Raw genomic sequence first — 19,742 nt, 5'->3', positions numbered from 1 at the left:
TATGAGGAGGCCATGATCAGGGGGTTCTTTTTCCTAGCAGCCCATGAAGTGCACCTTGATCCTACATGAGCCTTGGGCAATTGGTTAAAAACCTGTACAACTGAAGGGCATGCACATTCACTCTGGGAGGACCTGTGGATTGTGTTGTCCTTGGGTTGCCATTTTAGGTTGAGGAAATCATTCACTTAGGCCGAGGCTGATCAAGAATGGGAGATCACTCTCAAACAGATTAATTTGCTTTTAGCTAATAAACAAGTACATTCTGGCAATTAATATAACAAAAGCCCAGGCGAGTACTTGCGGTTAGGAGCTTGTGCTTCTGTTCTTATGAGCAGTCTAGTATGAGAGTTCTTGTGAACTAGAGCCAGCTCAGATCATCAGGGTAGGTGCAAAGAGAGCATATGCCTCTTTGGGAGAGACTAATGTCCAGGTTTGCTATAACTTCTAGGTGAACTCTGCATATTAGATAAGCAAACTAAAACCAAAGTGCAATAGTGCTAAGGAAAACGATTCTCACCAGGTGATAGCATACTAACGAGTTCGTTACTACAGCCCAGAGGGTGCTAGAGAAATGACAGAGGCGCTCATCCATAAGTGTGTGCTTGTACAGGAGATCCACAGAAAGGTGAGAGTGAATGTACACTAGGCCTCTTATGAATAGGAGAGATGTCTCATTGCAGGGTGTTCATGAACATGAGCACTCATGACAGTACTGTAAGAGTTAACTTCAGAATCCACAATCTTCTGAAGAATGCAAGCACTTTGTAGAGCATCAGGACTGAGGATTTATCTCATCAGATAATTATTCTTCTCTTGAATGTGTGCTCTGTGGGAGCCAGTTCCTCTTCCAAGAAGTGGGTGCCCTGGGGCATGAGTAGAGGACTGAGGAACCACTATAAGAACTAGCTCTACATCAGAAGGGTGGGAGTTCTCTGCAGTGTGCATTGTACCTAAGAAAGCATCCGAGATGGAATAATACTGTAACCTCATAAGAGCTTTTTTCTTTAGCATAGCGGAAGCTCTCTGGGGCACATACTTACACCTCAACTACTGCACAGGGCTGAGGGACAATTTCAAAAGTTACCTCCTCATAAGAAGCTTAAGTATGTTCTGGAGTGAGATAGCAAAAGCTACAGTGAGGAACTACCTCAAGATCTAGATCTTCTTCAGAGACATAATTGCAATCTGGTTTGCATCCTTATCCTAAGGATCCACCTCAAGATCTGGTTCTTCTCCTTAGGCGTAAATGTGCCCTGGAGAGTGAGCGCAGTCAACATTCTTCATCCAAAAGATGGATGTGCTCTTTGGTATGAGACCGAGCTCTGGAGGAAGTGTGCTGACCTCATCAGAGAACTTTTCTACAGAAAAGCGAGTTTACTCTGTGGCAAACGCAATTTTCTACCTTCTCAGAAAAACCCCGAAGACCCTGCCTTGGAATGAGTGTGGATGCACTTTTTGCTCTCAAATGGTGACTGTTCCCAGCAGGAACTTGTGGTGGTGCCCTTCACACTTGTGTGAATGGGAGAAGTCGCAATGGCCTTGGAGGGGGAAGGGGACACTGCAACTTCTTCCCTTTCCCAGTCATCGTCATAGCATGAGGTGATGGGACTACTGAAAGTTAAGATCTCTATCCAATAGTATCCACACTTATCCGTGGCAATCCAACTATATCTACAGTAGTCCAAGTCAAGCTGGAGGGAATTACATCAATTACTGCTTCTGCCACAGCAGAAGTGGTAGCAATGGGAAACTTGGGAGTTCTAGAGAGGACTTGCACTGTTTCCCTATGGATGAACTGCCTAAAGAAGGCCACAGCATCTTCAGAGCCAAGAAGTTGGCCTCATCAATATGAACCTCACTATGGAGTGAAGGGCAAGATTCTCCTGATTTACAGGGGAACTAAATAAAACCACCTCAAATTCCACTAGCAGATATGCAAAATCTGGGCTGCTCTGATTCTTTGCCGACCCCCTGGGGATGAAGACTAAAAAGGCTCCTCTGTCAGTACCATACTGTATTCTATTCACTGCAGCAATGACCATTGATTACACTCCTTACAGGGGAAAGAACACAAGCAGTCATGGCCCATACCAGAACATAATGAATGGGAGTCAACATTGCTCCTGATCACTATGATCCTGGACTTTTGGTCAGCAACTCCAAGGTAGGACCGCATTCCCACAAGTTCTTAATTCCAAAAAACAGCAATTACACTGTAAACAAGAAAAGACGAAATCAGCTTTGTTAGGGAGACCAAAAGCATGTTCAAACTGCTCAATGGCTGAAATCAAAGTGGCTTCCCATCATACTGCCCTGGGGGGAGGGGGAAGATGATTTCCTACCACCAACTATCACCACATCATTACAATTTCTAACAGAAGAGTTTCTGGCTTCGCTAAAATCCTACTCCTATTAAAGGAAGAGGCTTTGTATCTGTGTAGTAACAAATAATAACTAACTTATTGACATAAAACTTTCCCAAATAAGCAAAAGACAGTCCTAACTTCATAAAATCATAAATCATATGTGATATATAGTTAATACAACACAAGCAAAAGACAGTCCTAACTTCATAAAATCATAAATCATATGTGATATATAGTTAATACAAAACACCCCTTATATTCAATACCATGAGACAATACAGTCTTCTCATTTCACTTGTATTTATATAAAGTTATTATATGATAGGCCTATTCATCTTAAAACTATTCATAAAAACAAAAATATTACCTGTTGAGTCGGCTGTAACCATTTACTGCACAAGATATCCCAAGATAAGATGGAGTCTTGTACCCACCATCCGTCGTTCCTCCAGGGTCTTTCAGAGAACCTGGGTCAGTAAAAGGCTGTGGTTTTAGAATGGGACGTAATGGAGTTGTTGTTCCTACGCTCCCACCAGGCTGAAATGGAATAAAGGAAATGAATAAAGAAAGATTATAAAATTCTCAATACTTCAAAAGCCTGGCTCCTTAGAACACTAGCTGTTTTGCCAAGGAGCTACTGCAGAAAGTAGGAAAGGGACATCCAATGCAAAAACATAAAATAGCCCAAGTAGAGCAATCAAAACTTAAAAAAATATCTACTATCTGCTTCATGAACTTATATCACATACTATCTAATGAACAACAACTTTTACCATGAAATTTTATATTTTCAGATTTTTATGATTTTAACTTGTTAAATATCAAGTACTGTATTACTGCTTTTTTATTCATGAAATAATTTAAAATGCCTTTATAGTTAGCCGAGGGAAGCACTGAACCAGAAACTGCTAGTGTCAAATTGCAAAATATTTTTAATACTGTATAGTACTGTATATGGAAGATCTGTCTTATGGTGTACCAAAGACCTTAAAAAATTTCATTCCATAGAATAAGCCATTAACACAAAAGACCATAAAAAATTTTTATTGTCTAATAAAAGGTCATTTGCACTAAATACCTTTTAACATTTTACAATGTTGAATAACAAAAAGCCACTTCCACAAAAGAAACATTTAATTCAAGTGATGAATTACTCTGCAATAAAGACCATAAAAAAATTCATTTCATCAAGTAAATTATCATTTGCACAAAAAAACAAACATTCACTCTGTCTAATATATATCCCTTCCCACAAAAACCATAAAACATTTAATTCCATCTAATAAATCTCTTTTTGTACAAGAGATCATTAACAAATTTTGCCCTCACACAACAGCGTAACAGTTGATCTGTGTCATCAATTACCTCCCGTAGTGTTACCGGTTACATTACGTAACCTAGCAATCCCGAAGGGCCCGAACCTAGAGACCACTACAGCAGGATTTTTTGTCTTAGCAATAAATTCAAAGACAAAGCTGAGAATTACTTGTCCCCCATCCTGAATGGGTTATGATGTAAAAGAGACCATGCAACTTGCTGACCCTCTTCACCGAGGAAAGGGAAGGAGGAAAACCATTCTAAGGGTCAAGTCACTATCCGACACTCAACAAAATAGTTCACAAGGAGCTCCTTTCGGGGAATGTAGTAATTTGACTAGGTTCCAAGGTGGAGGTCTCACTTCCACCTGGGGGCACGATAACTCAAAGCTCTGTATGAACATGGATAATTCCAACAGATATCATATGAACCCATTTATCATTATTATCATCATTACTAGCCAAGCTACAACCCTAGTTGGAAAAGCTATAAGCCCAAGGGCTCCAATAGAGAAAATTAGCCCAGTGATATGGCTTAAGGCTGAGCAATAGTCTCTCACTGCTGAGACTGAGCAGTTTTTCCTCAGAGATACAAAAAAAATTCTGCTATCAGGGGTATAGTGGCTCTGAGTGAAGAGATGCCCCTTGAATGACATCAACCACAAAAGATTGCCCACTTTGCCCTATAGACTGCAGTAGAGGACCTCCTGAGGTATCTAGACATGTTTCGACACTGGTAGAGAAAAACCTCAGAGTCAGGAGATGTTGGATAACCTCCAGGCATGAAGTCGTAGGGATGCAACTTCCTGGGGATAGATCTTCGAGTGTGATTGTTGTGGAAGGTCGTGTCAGGGGAGGAACTCCCACGGAACCTCCATCAGCAGCAACAGCAGATACAGGTACCATTCTGCATGTTATCATAGCAGAGCTATTAGCATCATTGATAGGATGGAGGACTATCTCATCTTGCTGAGGGCCATTGGATCAGGCAAAAAAGGAGGAATGCATAGGTCTAGGTCGTCCCAAGCATGTTGGAAGGCATCCTGTTACACTGCCAGTGGATCTGGTACTGGCACGCAGTACATCAGCAGTTTATGATAGAGATAATGCGAATAAGTCTGTCAGAGGCAAGCACCGCTAAGTCAGAACTGGTTGGTATCCAGTTCTGAACCAAATACTCGACCTTTATCCTCGTGAATACTTGAGGTGCTGTCAACAGGCTGAAGCACAGGATGGATTGGAATATGGAAGTACATCTGTGTAGTCCACTGATCATGAAGCCTCTAGTCTACAGTGAACCCTCGTTTATCGCGGTAGATAGGTTCCAGACGCAGCCGCGATAGGTGAAATTCCGCGAAGTAGTGACATCATATTTACCTATTTATTTAACATGTATATTCGGACTTTTAAAACCTTCCCTTGTACGTAGTACTGTTAACAAACCACCCTTTAATGTACAGAACACTTAATGCATGTACTACAGCAACCTAAACTAAAACAGGCACAAATATTAAAGGCGATTTTATATCATGCGTTTCCTAAACACCTAAAAAGCACGATAAAAAATGGCAACCAATGTTTTGTTTACGTTCATCTCTGATCATAATGAAGAAACAAACTCATTTAGTGTACACATATATGTATAGGTTAGTTTTTGCATCGATTATATTGATTATACAGTATGTTGATTTTTTTATTACCAATGTTTTAGTTTACGTATTTTTCTTAGGACTTCCAAATGAAATGTTTTTCTTTATGACGCTGCCTGAAACGACGGCGTCATAAAGTACTGTACGCTCAGTAAACAACCACGCTCAGAACAAACAAGGCATTTAACGCGCATGATGATAGTGATAAATAATGATACAGTACAGTATTTACAGTAAAAGCATTTACAAAATATGTTACCTTACAAATATAATTTACCGTATCTATATAAAATCATACAGTACTGTACAGCACATACAGTATTGTACGTAGCAAAGCAGGAAAACAATTTACGAGAGAGAGAGAGAGAGAGAGAGAGAGAGAGAGAGAGAGAGAGAGAGATTGTTTTACGTACGTACAGTAAATGTAAATTTTAAACATAAAAAATCAATTTACGAGAGAGAGAGAGAGAGAGAGAGAGAGAGAGAGAGAGAGAGAGAGAGAGATTGTTTTACGTACGTACAGTAAATGTAAATTTTAAACATAAAAAATCAATTTACGAGAGAGAGAGAGAGAGAGAGAGAGAGAGAGAGAGAGAGAGAGAGAGAGAGAGATTGTTTTACGTACGTAAATGTAAATTTTAAACAAAAAAAATATGATAGGTTACAACATGTAGACTTTTAAAACTTTCCCTTTAACTTAATGCATACAGTACGTACAGTACTAAACTATAAAACAGGCACAAATACAGTTTTAGAATGTGAGAATATTAAAGTAAAAAATAAAGATTGTTACTGTACTCACCACGAAAGAAGTTGAAGAAAAACTTGAATGATGATGGCGATGAATTTGCTGCACAGTAGAAATGATGATGATGAAGCTGATGATGTGTTCTACTGTGCAGCCAGGTAGTATTTTACGTCTCTTCAGACGGAGGTGTCTTTTCCTGGGACACCTCTTCAACTTCTTCCTGGGAAACTTCTTCAATTTCTTCCGAAGGCGTACTAGCAGGAGGAACTGGCTCTTTTTTGCGAGGCTGGAAGAACATTGTGATCGGAAGTTGTTGCCGCTGCTTCTTTTTTCGATCTAAGAGCATTTTGTAGGGAGTCATTATGTCATCAACCTTGTTGCAGAACCATATCCTCGTCCCACTCTTGCAACATTTCTTTCAACTACTTCGCATGGTTGCAGGCCTTGGCAAGCCGTTCTAATGTTAAGCCCGTTTCTTCGACATTTTCTTGGGTCTCTTCCTGGGTTTCATTCTCTTCTTCGCTTGCCGATTTCGTCAGGTCTTCGAGGTCTGCGTCAGTTAGGGGCTGGGAATGGTAGTCCAACAACTCGTCAACGTCTTCAGTCGTCATGTCGCCAAACCCATCACCTCCAATTATGGCAGCCAACTGCACAGATTTGCGTACTGCAGTGTGTTGGATTTCAGCAGGTGTAAATCCCTGGTCGTCGTAAACAATCTCGGGCCACATCTTCTTCCAGCTCGCATTCACAGTTGCAGGTTTCATCTCTTGAAGTGCCTTCTGAATATTCTGCAGGCACGTGGCTATGGTGTACTGCCGCCAGTACGCCTTCAAGTTAAAATCTTCATCCTCATCATCTTGGGCAGCATCCACACACGCAACGAGGTCCGCCAAGGTGTTCTTCGTGTAGAGGGCCTTGAACGCCCTGATAACCCCCTGGTCCATCGGTTGAATTAATGACGTGGTGTTGGGTGGCAGGAACTCAACCTGAATGCCCTCATGCGACAGGTCAGTTGCGTGTCCACCAGCGTTATCCATAAGGAGAAGGATCTTGAATGGCAAGCCCTTCTCTAAGAGATATTTGCTGACTTGCGGGATAAAACACTGATGGAACCAGTTGGAGGTCAGCATCTTCGTAATCCATGCTTTTTTATTATGTATCCAGTACACGGGAAGGAGATTCTTATTTTTATTTTTCAAAGCGCGAGGATTTTTCGACTTATAAATAAGCCCCGGCTTTAGCAAAAATCCAGCAGCATTGCCACACATCACGAGGGTAACGCGATCCTTGAATGCTTTAAAGCCAGAGGCTTTGGCTTCCTCTTTGAACAGGAAAGTTCGCGACGGCATTCTCTTCCAAAACAAGCCGGTCTCATCCATATTAAAGACTTGTTCCGGCTTGTATCCACCTTCGGCGATAATATTCTTGAACGTCTGGTTCACGTAAGTTTCAGCAGCGGCAGTGTCAGCCGAAGCAGCCTCCCCATGCAGGGAAACGCTTTTCAGGGCGAAGCGTTTCTGAAACTTCGCAAACCATCCTTTGCTGGCGGAAAAACGTTTCTGAGGCTGGGAATCAGTGGATGTCCCTGGTTGAGGATCATCTGCATCATCATCTTCTTCAGCATGGTTGCCGTCGTCGTCTTGAGGTTCCTTTGCAGCAAAATTCTGATACAAGCTCAAAGCCTTTGTTTGGATGGTGTTCGTATCCAAGGCTATGTTCTTCTTCCGGCAGTCGGCAATCCACACAGCTAAAGCACCTTCCATGCGTACGATCGTTTTATTACGCGTTGTAACGACTCGCTTCGCTGATCTGCTAAAGGTGATTGCAGCCGTCTTTCTAATGTTCGCCTCGTCCTTCTTGATATAGCGAACAGTAGATTCGTTGATGCCAAAATGGCGCCTAGCGGACGCGGAACTTCTACCATCTTTTAACATATCGAGAAGCGTAACCTTCTCAGCTATCGTCATCATCCTTCGGTGGCGTTTAGGCTCACTACCAGCCTTAGTAGAAGCAGAACGCTTGGGAGCCATTGTACAGTAGGAATTGACAAAAAGTTTAACTTAAAAAGGTCGCACACAGCAGATTCACAAACTTAAGAACGTCTACTCAGCGATACGCGGGAACAGAGAGTGGACGACCCGGGCCCGCGAGAACCTAGATGCTGCGGGTTGGAGATGATGGCAAAACACCAATCACAGGCTAGATAACAAAACTTGAGTTCTGATTCGTCATCTATCAGCGCTTGAACCAATCACAACCCGTCTTACAGTATATGATGCGTAGGTTACCAACTCATACAAGATACCCCGCGCATACCGTACGTACGTATTAATAATAATAATAATAAATAATGATAATAATACAGTACAGTACTGTAATAATAATAATAATAATGATAATAATAACAACAATCATAATTTTATTAACAACAACAATAATAATAACAATATTTAATAGCTTTACGTATGCTACAATATTTTATTCTTTTGTAGGATGTGTGTGTGTGTGTGTCTCTCTCTCTCTCTCTCTCTCTCTCTCCCTCCCCCTCTCTCTCTCTCTCTCTCTCTCTCTCTCTCTCTCTCTCTCTCTCTCTCTCTCTCTCTCTCTCGTACGCTTATTCGAAATGTGATTTTTGCAACAAAGAATATTATTGGATGCAGTACTGTACTACGTACGTATACATACAAAAGATTCATGGAAAAGAAGCACATCCATTACATTTGTAGTACTGTACGTACAGTAGTAGCCATCAGCAGCCTTACACCATTCTAATATTGTATGACTGCATCTGATTTGCGTTTCATGTTCGATTTAATTTTACTACGTACTGTATACAGTACTGAATTATCGTATGATAATACAGTAATACAGTAATAATAATAATAATAATGATAATAATAATAACAATAATAATTTTATTAACAACAACAACAATAATAATAATAATAACAATAATAATAATACAGCTTTACGTACGCTATTTTACGCTTTTGTTGTAGGATGTGTGTCTCTCTCTCTCTCTCTTTCTCTCTCTCTCTCTCGTACGCTTATTCGAAATGTGATTTTTGCAACAAAGAATATTATTGGATGCAGTACTACGTACGTATACATACAAAAGATTCATGGAAAAGAAGCACATCCATTATATTTGTAGTACAGTAGTAGCCATCAGCAGCCTTACACCATTCTAATATGGTATGACTGCATCTGATTTGCGTTTCATGTTCGATTTAATTTTACTACGTACTGTACTGTATACAGTACTGTATTATCGTATGATCACATTCTCTTTTCGTGTTTTATTTCTTTCTGTGCTGAATTACTGTATATATCATATGTAATGCAATGAACAATCAGTAAGTGCAGATATTACTAATTACAGTATTAATGGAATTACAGGTAACAAAATATCGTATTTGGTTGTCTTCAGATTTCGCGGTATTTTCGAATTTTCCGGAAAATCCGCGATATGTATATATATATGGGTTATGGAAAAAACCCGCGAAGTGGTGAATCCGCGATGGTCGAACCGCGAAGTAGCGAGGGTTCACTGTAATCACTTGTCTGACTGTGGCGGCAGTCTCCATCTTGAATTGAGTTTGAAGAATAAACTCGTTCAAGGTTGAGAGATCAACGACTGGCCTCCTGCCTCCAGATGCCTTCGACACAAAAAAAAAAAAAAAAAAAAGTCGACTGAAGCAGCTTGGGAACTCGTCAATGATCTCTTGGAGAGTGCTCTTCTCTAACATGGTCTGGACTTCTGCCGGAAGGGCTACGTCCTTAGCTGATCCCTTGACAAAAGATGTTGGACTCATTGGGTGAAGAATCAGAGGTAGAGCTGATGAACAGGATGATTAACCAGGACCATCAGACACTTACTGTCCACGGTTCGCCCTCGTGGAACTTCAAACATTGCCACCTGCGTCTTAGGCATTTCCCTAATGGTGGAATCACGAGGGGAAATGCTCTCCTTGGCGGGAGCACTGTCCACATCGCAGCTCTACCTCACCTTCCTTGAGGCTGCTTTTCCTGAAACGTTTGTTTGGAAGGGTTACCCTTCTTGGCAGTGTTCTGCCTTAAAGGATCCTTGAAATTTGTGTGTGCCTGTCTCTGATCAGCAGGAGCTTTTGGCACAACCGGTGCCAAAGAGGAGGGTCGGGAAGCTACAGCCTTAAGGAGGAGAGAGGCTTGGCTTGCATTCCTCCACTTTTAAGCAACAGCCTCAACATCATCCACAGATAGGGAAGTTGTAGGAGGAGGAGGACCTCCTTTGGCACTTAGCTTCCAAAGTTGCTCCATAAACTTGAGACATTGGAATCTTATGTCTTCAAGACCCAGTTGGCCTACTGGTTAGCAGCATTATGGGCAAAGAACTCTACTGCCCTGGCACCAGACAGGATGATGATCTTGGAAACCTACTTCTTGTCAGGGTTGGGCAGATTTTCAATGTCGGCCAGGTAGCTGACAGTCCCCGACTAGTGGACCATCCAAGAGGAGGCTTGAAGGGTTGCCTTCACTACCCTCTCATTCCTGAGGCATTACAGGCTGAGAACACAGCTGATTGTTCTGCCACCTTTTCTGCACACAAGCTCTAGGCTAAGGCTGTTATGCTGGGTCTAAAGGGAGGGGAGTAGGGTCATCGTCGAGAATATATTAATAATTCCTTTGCCTCAAAAAAGGAGGAGGAAGTAGTCTAGATGAGTTGCCAAATCTAAGGGAGTCTTTTCTCGTAGAGACCTGCAAGTTTACTTTCCTTATCGAACTAGCCACCAGCTTGGACCTTGGCCTCTTGTAGGATTGAATATGGACCAGGGGGTCCAGATTCCACAGCAGAGTATAAACCCAGAGTACAGTTCCGCAGTGGAATAATGGACCCATCCTATGGTAAATGGTTCCCCCCTAAAAATTTAACCATCATAACCAATTTTGACTGCCTACCGAATCATCACTTCAGCTCACCACCTAACTATCATAACTTAACAGAGATGATTTACTCTTACAGACATGGAAGACACTACGTACTGGTGAGTATCCTTATTTATGTTGAATTGGGCATCTAGTATCTACTGCCTAATTGGGAAGATAGAATTGTGATAAGTAACAACTATTGCATGAGTACCCTTAATCATGTTGAATCCTTGTGTGTATTGCAGAGAGCTCTCAGACTTTTTGGTCAGCAAGGACTCCAGCAGCAGGGCTTGGCCATCCTCTGTTAACACAAAGAACACCCAGAGGAACTTCAGGAAGAAGGCCAACAAGTATGAACTAATAGATGGCACTCTTCACTATGTTCAACCCAAGTCATCAGGGCTACAGAGGAGGAGGACATCCTCCAGGCATGCCATGTTTCCCTTACAATAGGTGACCAGCGTGTCAACCAGACCACTTCCCTCATCATGAGCCGCTACTTCTGGCCTGGCCCTCAGTATGAAGACATCACAAATTTCATTGGTAAGAGTTTTACAGTTATTTAAACTACCCAGGTCCCTTTTCTGTTGCATAAAATATGGACCCTCTTGAAAAACGACAATATATGCAGTTTTTGCTCATGGACCCATTTCCCATGGCATAAGTATGTACAGTACCCCCTTATATTTAATAATGTTTTAAAGTCCCCTGGTCTAGTTACTATGGCTTAGGATATGGAGCCCCTTGCATTTTTTGCAATTGGTTCCATTTTCCATTGAATGGAATATGTACCCCCTTGTATTCTATAATGTTCTAAATTCTCTGGGTCCATTTACTGGGGCATAGAATACGTAAACCTCCTTGAAAAATATGACAATTTATGCAGTTTTTGCACATGGATCCCTTTTCCATGGCCTGGAATATGTACCCTCTTGTATGTTGTTATGTTTGAAAGTCACCGGGTTAATTTTCTATGGCATAGAAAATGAACCCGCTTGAAAAATATGATGTCAATTTATGCAGTTTTTGCACATAGGGCCAATTTTCCATGGCATAAATATGTACAGTGTCCCCTTATATCTAATAATGTTTTAGTCTTCTGGTCCAGTTACAATGGCTTAGGATATGGACCCCCTTGCAGTTTTTGCAATTGGTTCCAAATTCCATTGAATGGAATATGTACCCCCCTTGTATTTTATAATGTTTTAAATTCTCTGGGTCTATTTTCTATGGCATAGAATATGTATCCCCCCTTGAAAAATATGTCAATTTATGCAGTTTTTGCACATGGGTCCATTTTCCATGGCATGGAATATGCACCCCTTGTATTTTATCAATGTTTTTTATCTTTTTTATATTTTTTTTTTAATACAGCTTCCTGTGATGACTCAGCGCAGCAACCATCTTTGATAGGTCTCTGCAGTCCTTCACACCATTGCTCCTCCAGACAGCAGTTTAACTCTGTGTGGTGTGGACCTGGTTGGACCTCTCACTGCATCAGCTAGCATTAACTGGTATATTGCTGTGATGACTGACTACCTCATCAAGTGGCCTGAAGTGGAGACCATACCCAACAAGGAAGCAGGGACCATCACAAAGGTGTTGATGAAATTGGTATGCCTCTACTCCAACATCAAAGTCATCATCACCAACCACGTTCGCAAGTTCTGCAACCGTGTCAATGAAAAGCTTTGCAGATATCCCAAGATCGACCACCACAAGAAAACCGCCTTCCACCCACAGTCGAATGGCCAGATTGAGCGCTTACAACAAGACACTTTGCAATGCAATTGTAAAGTACATAACGGTGGGCAGCAAGACGACTGGGATGAGTATATCAAGCCCATCCTACTGGGATACCGAATCATTCAGCAAAAGTCAACGAAGAAGACACCTTTCGGGCTGGTCTTTGGTCAGTACCCAACTCTGATTGAGGAAGAGTTCTCAATTGGAGCTCCCAGTCACCCAGGAGAAGAGGAAGCCCAACTTGAAGGCAAGATGGCCTCTGCCTTCAAGCTCTAAGACCTTCACCAGAAAGCTATGGACAACATCCACAGCGCCAAGCAGCAGAAGGCCGACTTTGATAACCACTACCAATTATAAGGTTAGAGATAGTATGCTACTCAACAATGACCAGCTAACGCAGCGCAAGGGTGACAAGTTGGCATCTCGTTGGACAGGACCTTACAAAATCAAAGTAAGCCTTCTATATGTTCTAAGTTATAACAGCCATTTTTTATACATTTACTTCAATCTACTCATGAAGAACATTGATAAATCAAAATCTCTAATTTATTTCATTTGTACAGTATGTAATTATTCATCTTGTTCTAAAATATAATTCTCTGTTGTTCAGGTCTGTCCTAAGGAAACTTTCTGGCTGAAAGGGCTGAAACAACTGATAAACACCATGAGGATAAAGCCGTACCTTACGGCTAAGAGACTCGGCTCCCACAGCTCTCCACAGTCATCAGGTTCCACAAGCCCTCTATCCACACCAACACCAGTGTCTGCTTCATCCAGCCCTTCACCTTCATTTTCTGAGTGCATGGAGACTGGTGTCACTATGGCCCAACCACTGATATTCAACCCAGTAGGTAGTCAATGGCAGTATGAGTGTGCCAAGTTCTTGGGGTTCAGGATCCGGAAGAAGATTCCACCATCACCAGCTGAGCAGACCATCAGTCATGAAGCGGAGCTAGTCAACACCATTGTCATGCGGGGTGATAGTAATGGTTTCTTCTGGACCATCTACTTCCTCACAGGCGCCCAGACAAACCACAGCATTCTTCGGGCCCAAACAGTCCAGTACATGAAGAAGAACAACGCCACCTTCAGCAACCTTGCAGCACAGGAAAACTATGTAGATGTCAGCAATATTACACAGGCCGAAGAGTATGCCACAGAAATAGTGATACTTTCTGTAGCCAGCCTACTCGCCACACCCATCTGGACCTACTTACCATTTGGGGAGGAATACAAGTGGCAGTGCTATGTGCCACTCTCTGATGCATCTTCACCTTGTGGGGCTTCATCAAAAGCCGTGTTTGTGCAGAACATGTTAGAACATTTTGAACCTGTCATAAATGCTTAAAATTTTTTTTTTTTGTTTTGTTTTCATTACATATATAAATTCTAGAAATTAAAAAAAAATTACTCATTCCCTAAATTTGAAGGGGTGTCTGGAAATAGAGGGGGGTCCATTTTCCAAAGGGGTGGGTCCATATTCAATGGGGGTCCATTTACAATCTTACACCGGCAGCACGCCTTCTAAACAGTCCGAATCATCGTTACGTTATACATACACCTTGTGGCTCACCCGGCTGAGCCAGAGGTGGGTCACAGTCGTTATTGTGGCCTTAATAGGGGAATGAGGTCTAGGGGGAGCTTCCTTGGGAATAGGAGCCATCACAGCAGTAACAGCCTACCGAATCCTTTGTTGAGGAACCAGGTCGTCGACTATTTTAGATGCCCAATTCTTTGGAAGGGAAGTAGTGGCCTTACGACACAGGAGCTTGCCTGTGAAGGAGGTGGGGATATTTTGTTCCTCCTTTGGAGAAGTCCCTGGAAGCTCCAAAACCTCTCGTTGCTGAAATCATTCCAGGGATTTTCAAGTCCAAGAGAACTCCTTAAAGGCAGAGTGGAATCCCAACGGGAGAGGCTGAATAGTCTGCTTCAATAGGTGAAAGCTTATACAACTCCACAAAATCTCTCTGAGATCTTGATCCCTACTGGCAGTGGAGTGACTTGTCTCGATTTCCCGATGGTTCTGATGAATTTTAGCTGGGAATAGACTAGGCATTTCCCACGCGTAGTCAGGCTCAGAAATCCTTGGCCTGGCAGTGACCATTTCCAAGTGCTTTTGGTACCTGGAAACAAGCACAGATGGTATGTGCAAGGGGGCTGCCACCAGTAGGGATGGTGCTCTAGTCAGTGGGGCAGGAGGAGCACGAAAGATTGACATAGTACTCCGCTGCCTGGAGTCAAAGGGAGCCCCAGGGTTCACTAGAGAATCCATTGTCGACATTAAGCTTGAAATCGGATTGATTGATTGGACTGATGAAGCTGAAGTCACAACAGGAACTGTTTGAGAGGCTAAGGCTGTTTGGATAATTTCCCAGATCCATGACGAGTCTAGATCCCAAGGGGTTGCAGGCGTGAGGTGTCATCTCAATCGTGAGCATTTGCTACGTGTGGATGATACTTACATCGTGCACGTGTGAGAGTTGGGAACTCACTCGGTATTAGTGCAAGATGGTCTCGCGAACGTAGGCATCAAGTCCAACGTCAAAAGGCCTCAAGTCCAATGCCAAAAGGCCTCACGAACGTAGGCCTCAAGTCCAACGTCAAAAGGCCTCGCGAACGTAGGCCTCAAGCCCAACATCAAAAGTCCGGGGGCACTCGGCAGGACCAGAGCTAGGCCGAGATGGCTGAGTGGGATTAGCTAGAGGATGGTATACAGCTCTACCCATTTCAACAGGAGAGTTACCTCCATGTGCGGGCGCCCTACGGCCACACACTGCGGGTTGCAAGAGTTCGTGGCTAGCTGGAATCTTGTTAGCTACAGTGGTAAAATGGAGGGTCCACTGTACAACAGGAGTGCGTGAGCACTCCCCTACTCGCTCCTCAGAGCTGGAGCATGTTGGTGACAATGGCGAGCACTCTTACAAGCAACTCGAGGGGGTCCTCTAAAGCATGGACAACTAGGGTGTCCGCAAAGTTCCCCGCAGGGTCAGCACACAGTGAGGGGGGAGAATGTCTAGGATCTTTTTGCTGAACATACTTAGCAAATACCCTGACCATGAGGGATGCGCGAGCGAGGTTATCCTCTAGATGGACAACCTGCAGAACCTCAGGTGGAGGAGTAACTACAGAGGAAGAGCCATGGGGCAAGGGGCGAGAGAGAAGGGCATCCTTTCTCTTGGCATGAGGGGAAGGGTCGAGGCGATGTTTCTACAACTCTAAAAGCCGTTCCTTTGAGGGGGAAACCCAAGTGTGTCCCGAGGAGGAGGACGTGCTTCACTAGGACTGAACCCGGAGGTCGTTAAGGGGTCAAAGGCACATCCCTCTTACCCGAATGTCATCCAGGAGACCAAACAGGCAAAGAAAGGTAGGGGAACTTTTGTGGGAGAAAAAAAGAAGTCTGGGTTTCTTACCGTTCAAGACTGACCTTGGGCGCAATGACTCGCTCTTCGACGACGACTTCTTTCTCTGGCAGAATCGCTTCCACTGGATGGCCACTCCTGACACTCGCCACAAGGAGACTCCTCAAGGGCGGTCGGTCGTGCCCACACAAAACCACATGTTGCTTCCTCATAAAACAGCAATCACACATGCAGAGAAAAAAAGTCAGTACAGCTGTTCAATAAAGAACGGAGAGACGGCGGAGATGTCTGCTCTCTACCGTGACCAAATAAAAAGTGGTTGAGGTTGTGCTCAAGCTAACTCATACGTAAGGGATGAGGGTTTGTACTCGTATTAGAACAAATGAAAAATTCACTACGCATGTAGTACATGAACCATAAAGGCTGCTCAAACTTACAAGAATAAAAAATGTAAATCTCATTGATCTACCGAGCATCCATATGATTTCTTCTTTCTGGATGAAAAAGTAAAAATTATGTTATGTATCTTAAAAATTAGATATCCATTAAAGAAAAGAAATACTGCAGTACTGTACAGTACTATTCTTTGAGAAAACTTTAACATGAATTATCATATTGATCACATGTTACAATATAATTGTACCAGTACAGTATGAGACAATCTCTCTATCCATATGATTTCTTCTTTCTGGATGAAAAAAAGTAAAAATTTTGTTATGTATCTTAAAAACTAGATATCCATTAAAGAAAAGAAATACTGCAGTACTGTACAGTACTATTCTTTGAGAAAACTTTAACATGAATTATCATATTGATCACATGTTACAATATAATTGTACCAGTACAGTATGAGACAATCTCTCTATAATTCCACCCAAGGTACTCATTACTAAGGGGAGGCTTTATTGGAAGGATTTAACAATTTCCAATATATAAGCAGATAATAAACAATCAATACCTACATTGATTCATGTGTGATTGATTGATTTAAGGTTTTCAGGCATCCTGACATCTAAGGTCATTGACGCCGAGATTCATGTGTGAAGGGGATAGAATCATGTGAAGCTGTAATTCAGTGTTCTGTACCCAACTTGGACTAAATTATCTCCATCTTTTTAAAATTAAAATCAAAGTATTTTCCTATTGATAAATTGTAATAAATAATTAATGGTGGCCAGTTTTATAAGAACAATTAAATAATCTATTACATAAAAGAATTGAAGGATATTAATAAATAAATGAGATTTTGCATTTTTTACAACTCACCGAATTGGCACTAGATAAATTGTTCTCTAGACTGAGACTACGTAAGCTCCTGCGAGACCCATCTACAGCTTCTGCAAAAAAAATAAAAAGAAAAAATGTCAATCTTCAGTAGAGAGGGAAAAATTTTATAGTATTCTACTTTTCATAATTGACATTTAAGAATAAATGGGCTTACGATTCAGCAATTTGTTGACAATGTAAATTCTAGCCATAAAAATTTCACATAAGAAAATTTCTGTAAGTTGATACTGTGGCATTTAATACTTTGAAAGAAAAGAATTCCTTAAAATAGTGTCTGCCTGGACCTGAAACAAGTTTTACCATTTAAATACTAATCTCATTTACCTAAAGGACATTAAACAAGTGTAAGAATATCTAAAACTACTGTTGCTATAAATAAGCATTCAAATATTTCCTAAGATGCAATATTCACATGTGTAAACTAATGAAATCACAAGCACCAACACTACAATCTATTATCTCTACCTCTGACCAAAGTAATTACAAAAATCTAGTAAAATTTCCTGCAATAAGAGCCATATCTATAAGCCTTTACAAAACTTCTCGTGTTTTTTATTCAGTAAAGTAACATTTTCTTATAGAACCATAACAACCATGAATAAATATCAGTGTACTGTACTGTACAAAAACAATTTATGTAGTCTAGCATAAAAATGTGCAAAATCTATTTCTATCAACCCTTTTTTTCTATAACTAATTAACTAGTGGTATTTCATTGTAAGCTATATTTGCAAAAGAGAAAGCAGCTTCAAGTCAAAGTAATATTCAATACCATAAGCATCTCTGAACACCTGTATCATATGCAGCGAAGAAAGGCTCCCTGAACCTAGGAGCGGTTGTATCTAACTAGCTCCTAGCATAAAAATGCTAAGGTTTTCCAACAGCAAACAGAACTGTGCACACACACACACTACCTTTGAGAATTTTCCCACAAAATTGAAGATAGGCCTTCAAGAGCCAGCCGACAGACGACATAGTTATAACGAAGTCTCACTGATTCTCAACAAGAGGGAAATAACAAGTACAGCACTGTACAATACAATGTTCAGCTGTAATAAAAGCTTTCTTAAAACCTTCAAAAAATCCTCGTTCTTTTCATCGGGTGCTTGGAGAATGAGTCACTGATTTGATTTGCTACCAGAGAACAAGATCAGAAAAATTCAAATACTCCAGTAGTTCAATGCTTTAGTAACAAAGCTATGCTTTTAAATCAGATTTTAAATGAACTTACAAATCACTGACTACTAATCACATACAAAAGAAAAATCTCATGTCCTCAAAATAGTGTCATTGGGAAGCTTTTTACCGTCACTATTCAGCAGTCATCTCAGGTGACTGCTGAATAGTGGCAGTAATCCATTACCTATACTTTGTTCAATTTTATCAAACTAAACCCAATCAAAATGGAAGCTACTGTATTTTCAAGTCAAGAAATTATTAAAGATAGCCATACCTGGTTAGCGGTGAATAAATTTAACCTAAAATCACTAAATAAAAAAAATTTAAAATGCTAAATAAAAAAATAAAATGCTACATCTAAAAAATAGACAAATATGTAAAGGAAATTAAAAATAACCTAGACCAACTCTGTTAATTAAACTGTAAAGTTAAAACAAAACTTTAAAACAAGTCATATATATTCCAATTATCAAATTGTCACTTACATCAATTCTTCAAAATTTAGGTATTTTACACTGATGTATTTGACAAAAGCAAAGCTCATCTTTCAGAAAAAGTAATATAACGATAATTTCAAAATGTCAAAAGGGATAAAATCAAATAATCCCAAAATTAGATTAGACCTAAGAAAAGAAAATTTAGCAAGACTGTTTTTTTTTTTTTTTTTTACATAATCGAACAGACTACCAGTTCTGAAAATTGAAAAATATCAACCCCAACCAATGAAGCTCTACAGTTGTTTCGAAATGTTTCTATTAAAAATTAATGCCGTTTTACCCACTCTTATCACCAAATATTAAAGTTATAAGATGAATATTCAGACTGTCTTTTCTTCCATAATTTGCCAATGTTCAATGTATCACATCAAATGAAATATTTAAAAGTGAAAACCTAGAAAAACTTAAATATCTAGCAAAAATTAAAAATCTAATAAAATTAATAAAAGTCTTTATCATAATATAAAAGCTAATCAATAAAGTCACAAGAAAATAATAAAAAAAAAAAAAAGATTTCAAGAAAGTGACATGGAAAGCCATTTACAAAATGTAAAATAATAAAGTATAAAATTCGGATAAAAGCACTCTTGAAACTTGAGCGAGGCCAGGAAATTGAATAGTTTGAGGTTTTCTTAAATTTGAATTGCTTAAAGTGCACCTAACTCCATAAAAACTCCATTTTAAGAT

At 40.7% G+C, this 19,742-nt stretch overlaps 1 protein-coding gene across 3 annotated transcripts in view; it reads right to left on the bottom strand.

Annotated features, from left to right (window-relative positions):
* The window catches only part of LOC137653575 (uncharacterized), a 343,186-nt gene that overhangs the window by 11,876 nt on the left and 311,568 nt on the right, over positions 1-19,742 (bottom strand). For all 3 annotated transcript variants that reach the window (XM_068387097.1, XM_068387115.1, XM_068387105.1), the window contains 2 exons: positions 17,359-17,429; positions 2,734-2,903 (listed from right to left, as the gene is read on the bottom strand). In XM_068387097.1, the coding sequence (XP_068243198.1) occupies positions 2,734-2,903; positions 17,359-17,429 (241 nt within the window). The remainder of the gene's footprint in view (positions 1-2,733; positions 2,904-17,358; positions 17,430-19,742) is intronic.

This window comes from Palaemon carinicauda, chromosome 1 (assembly GCF_036898095.1).
Source record: "Palaemon carinicauda isolate YSFRI2023 chromosome 1, ASM3689809v2, whole genome shotgun sequence".
Lineage (NCBI taxonomy): Eukaryota > Metazoa > Arthropoda > Malacostraca > Decapoda > Palaemonidae > Palaemon > Palaemon carinicauda.
The sequence above is the reverse complement of the archived record's forward strand: the minus strand, read 5'-3'. Positions and strand labels throughout refer to the sequence as shown.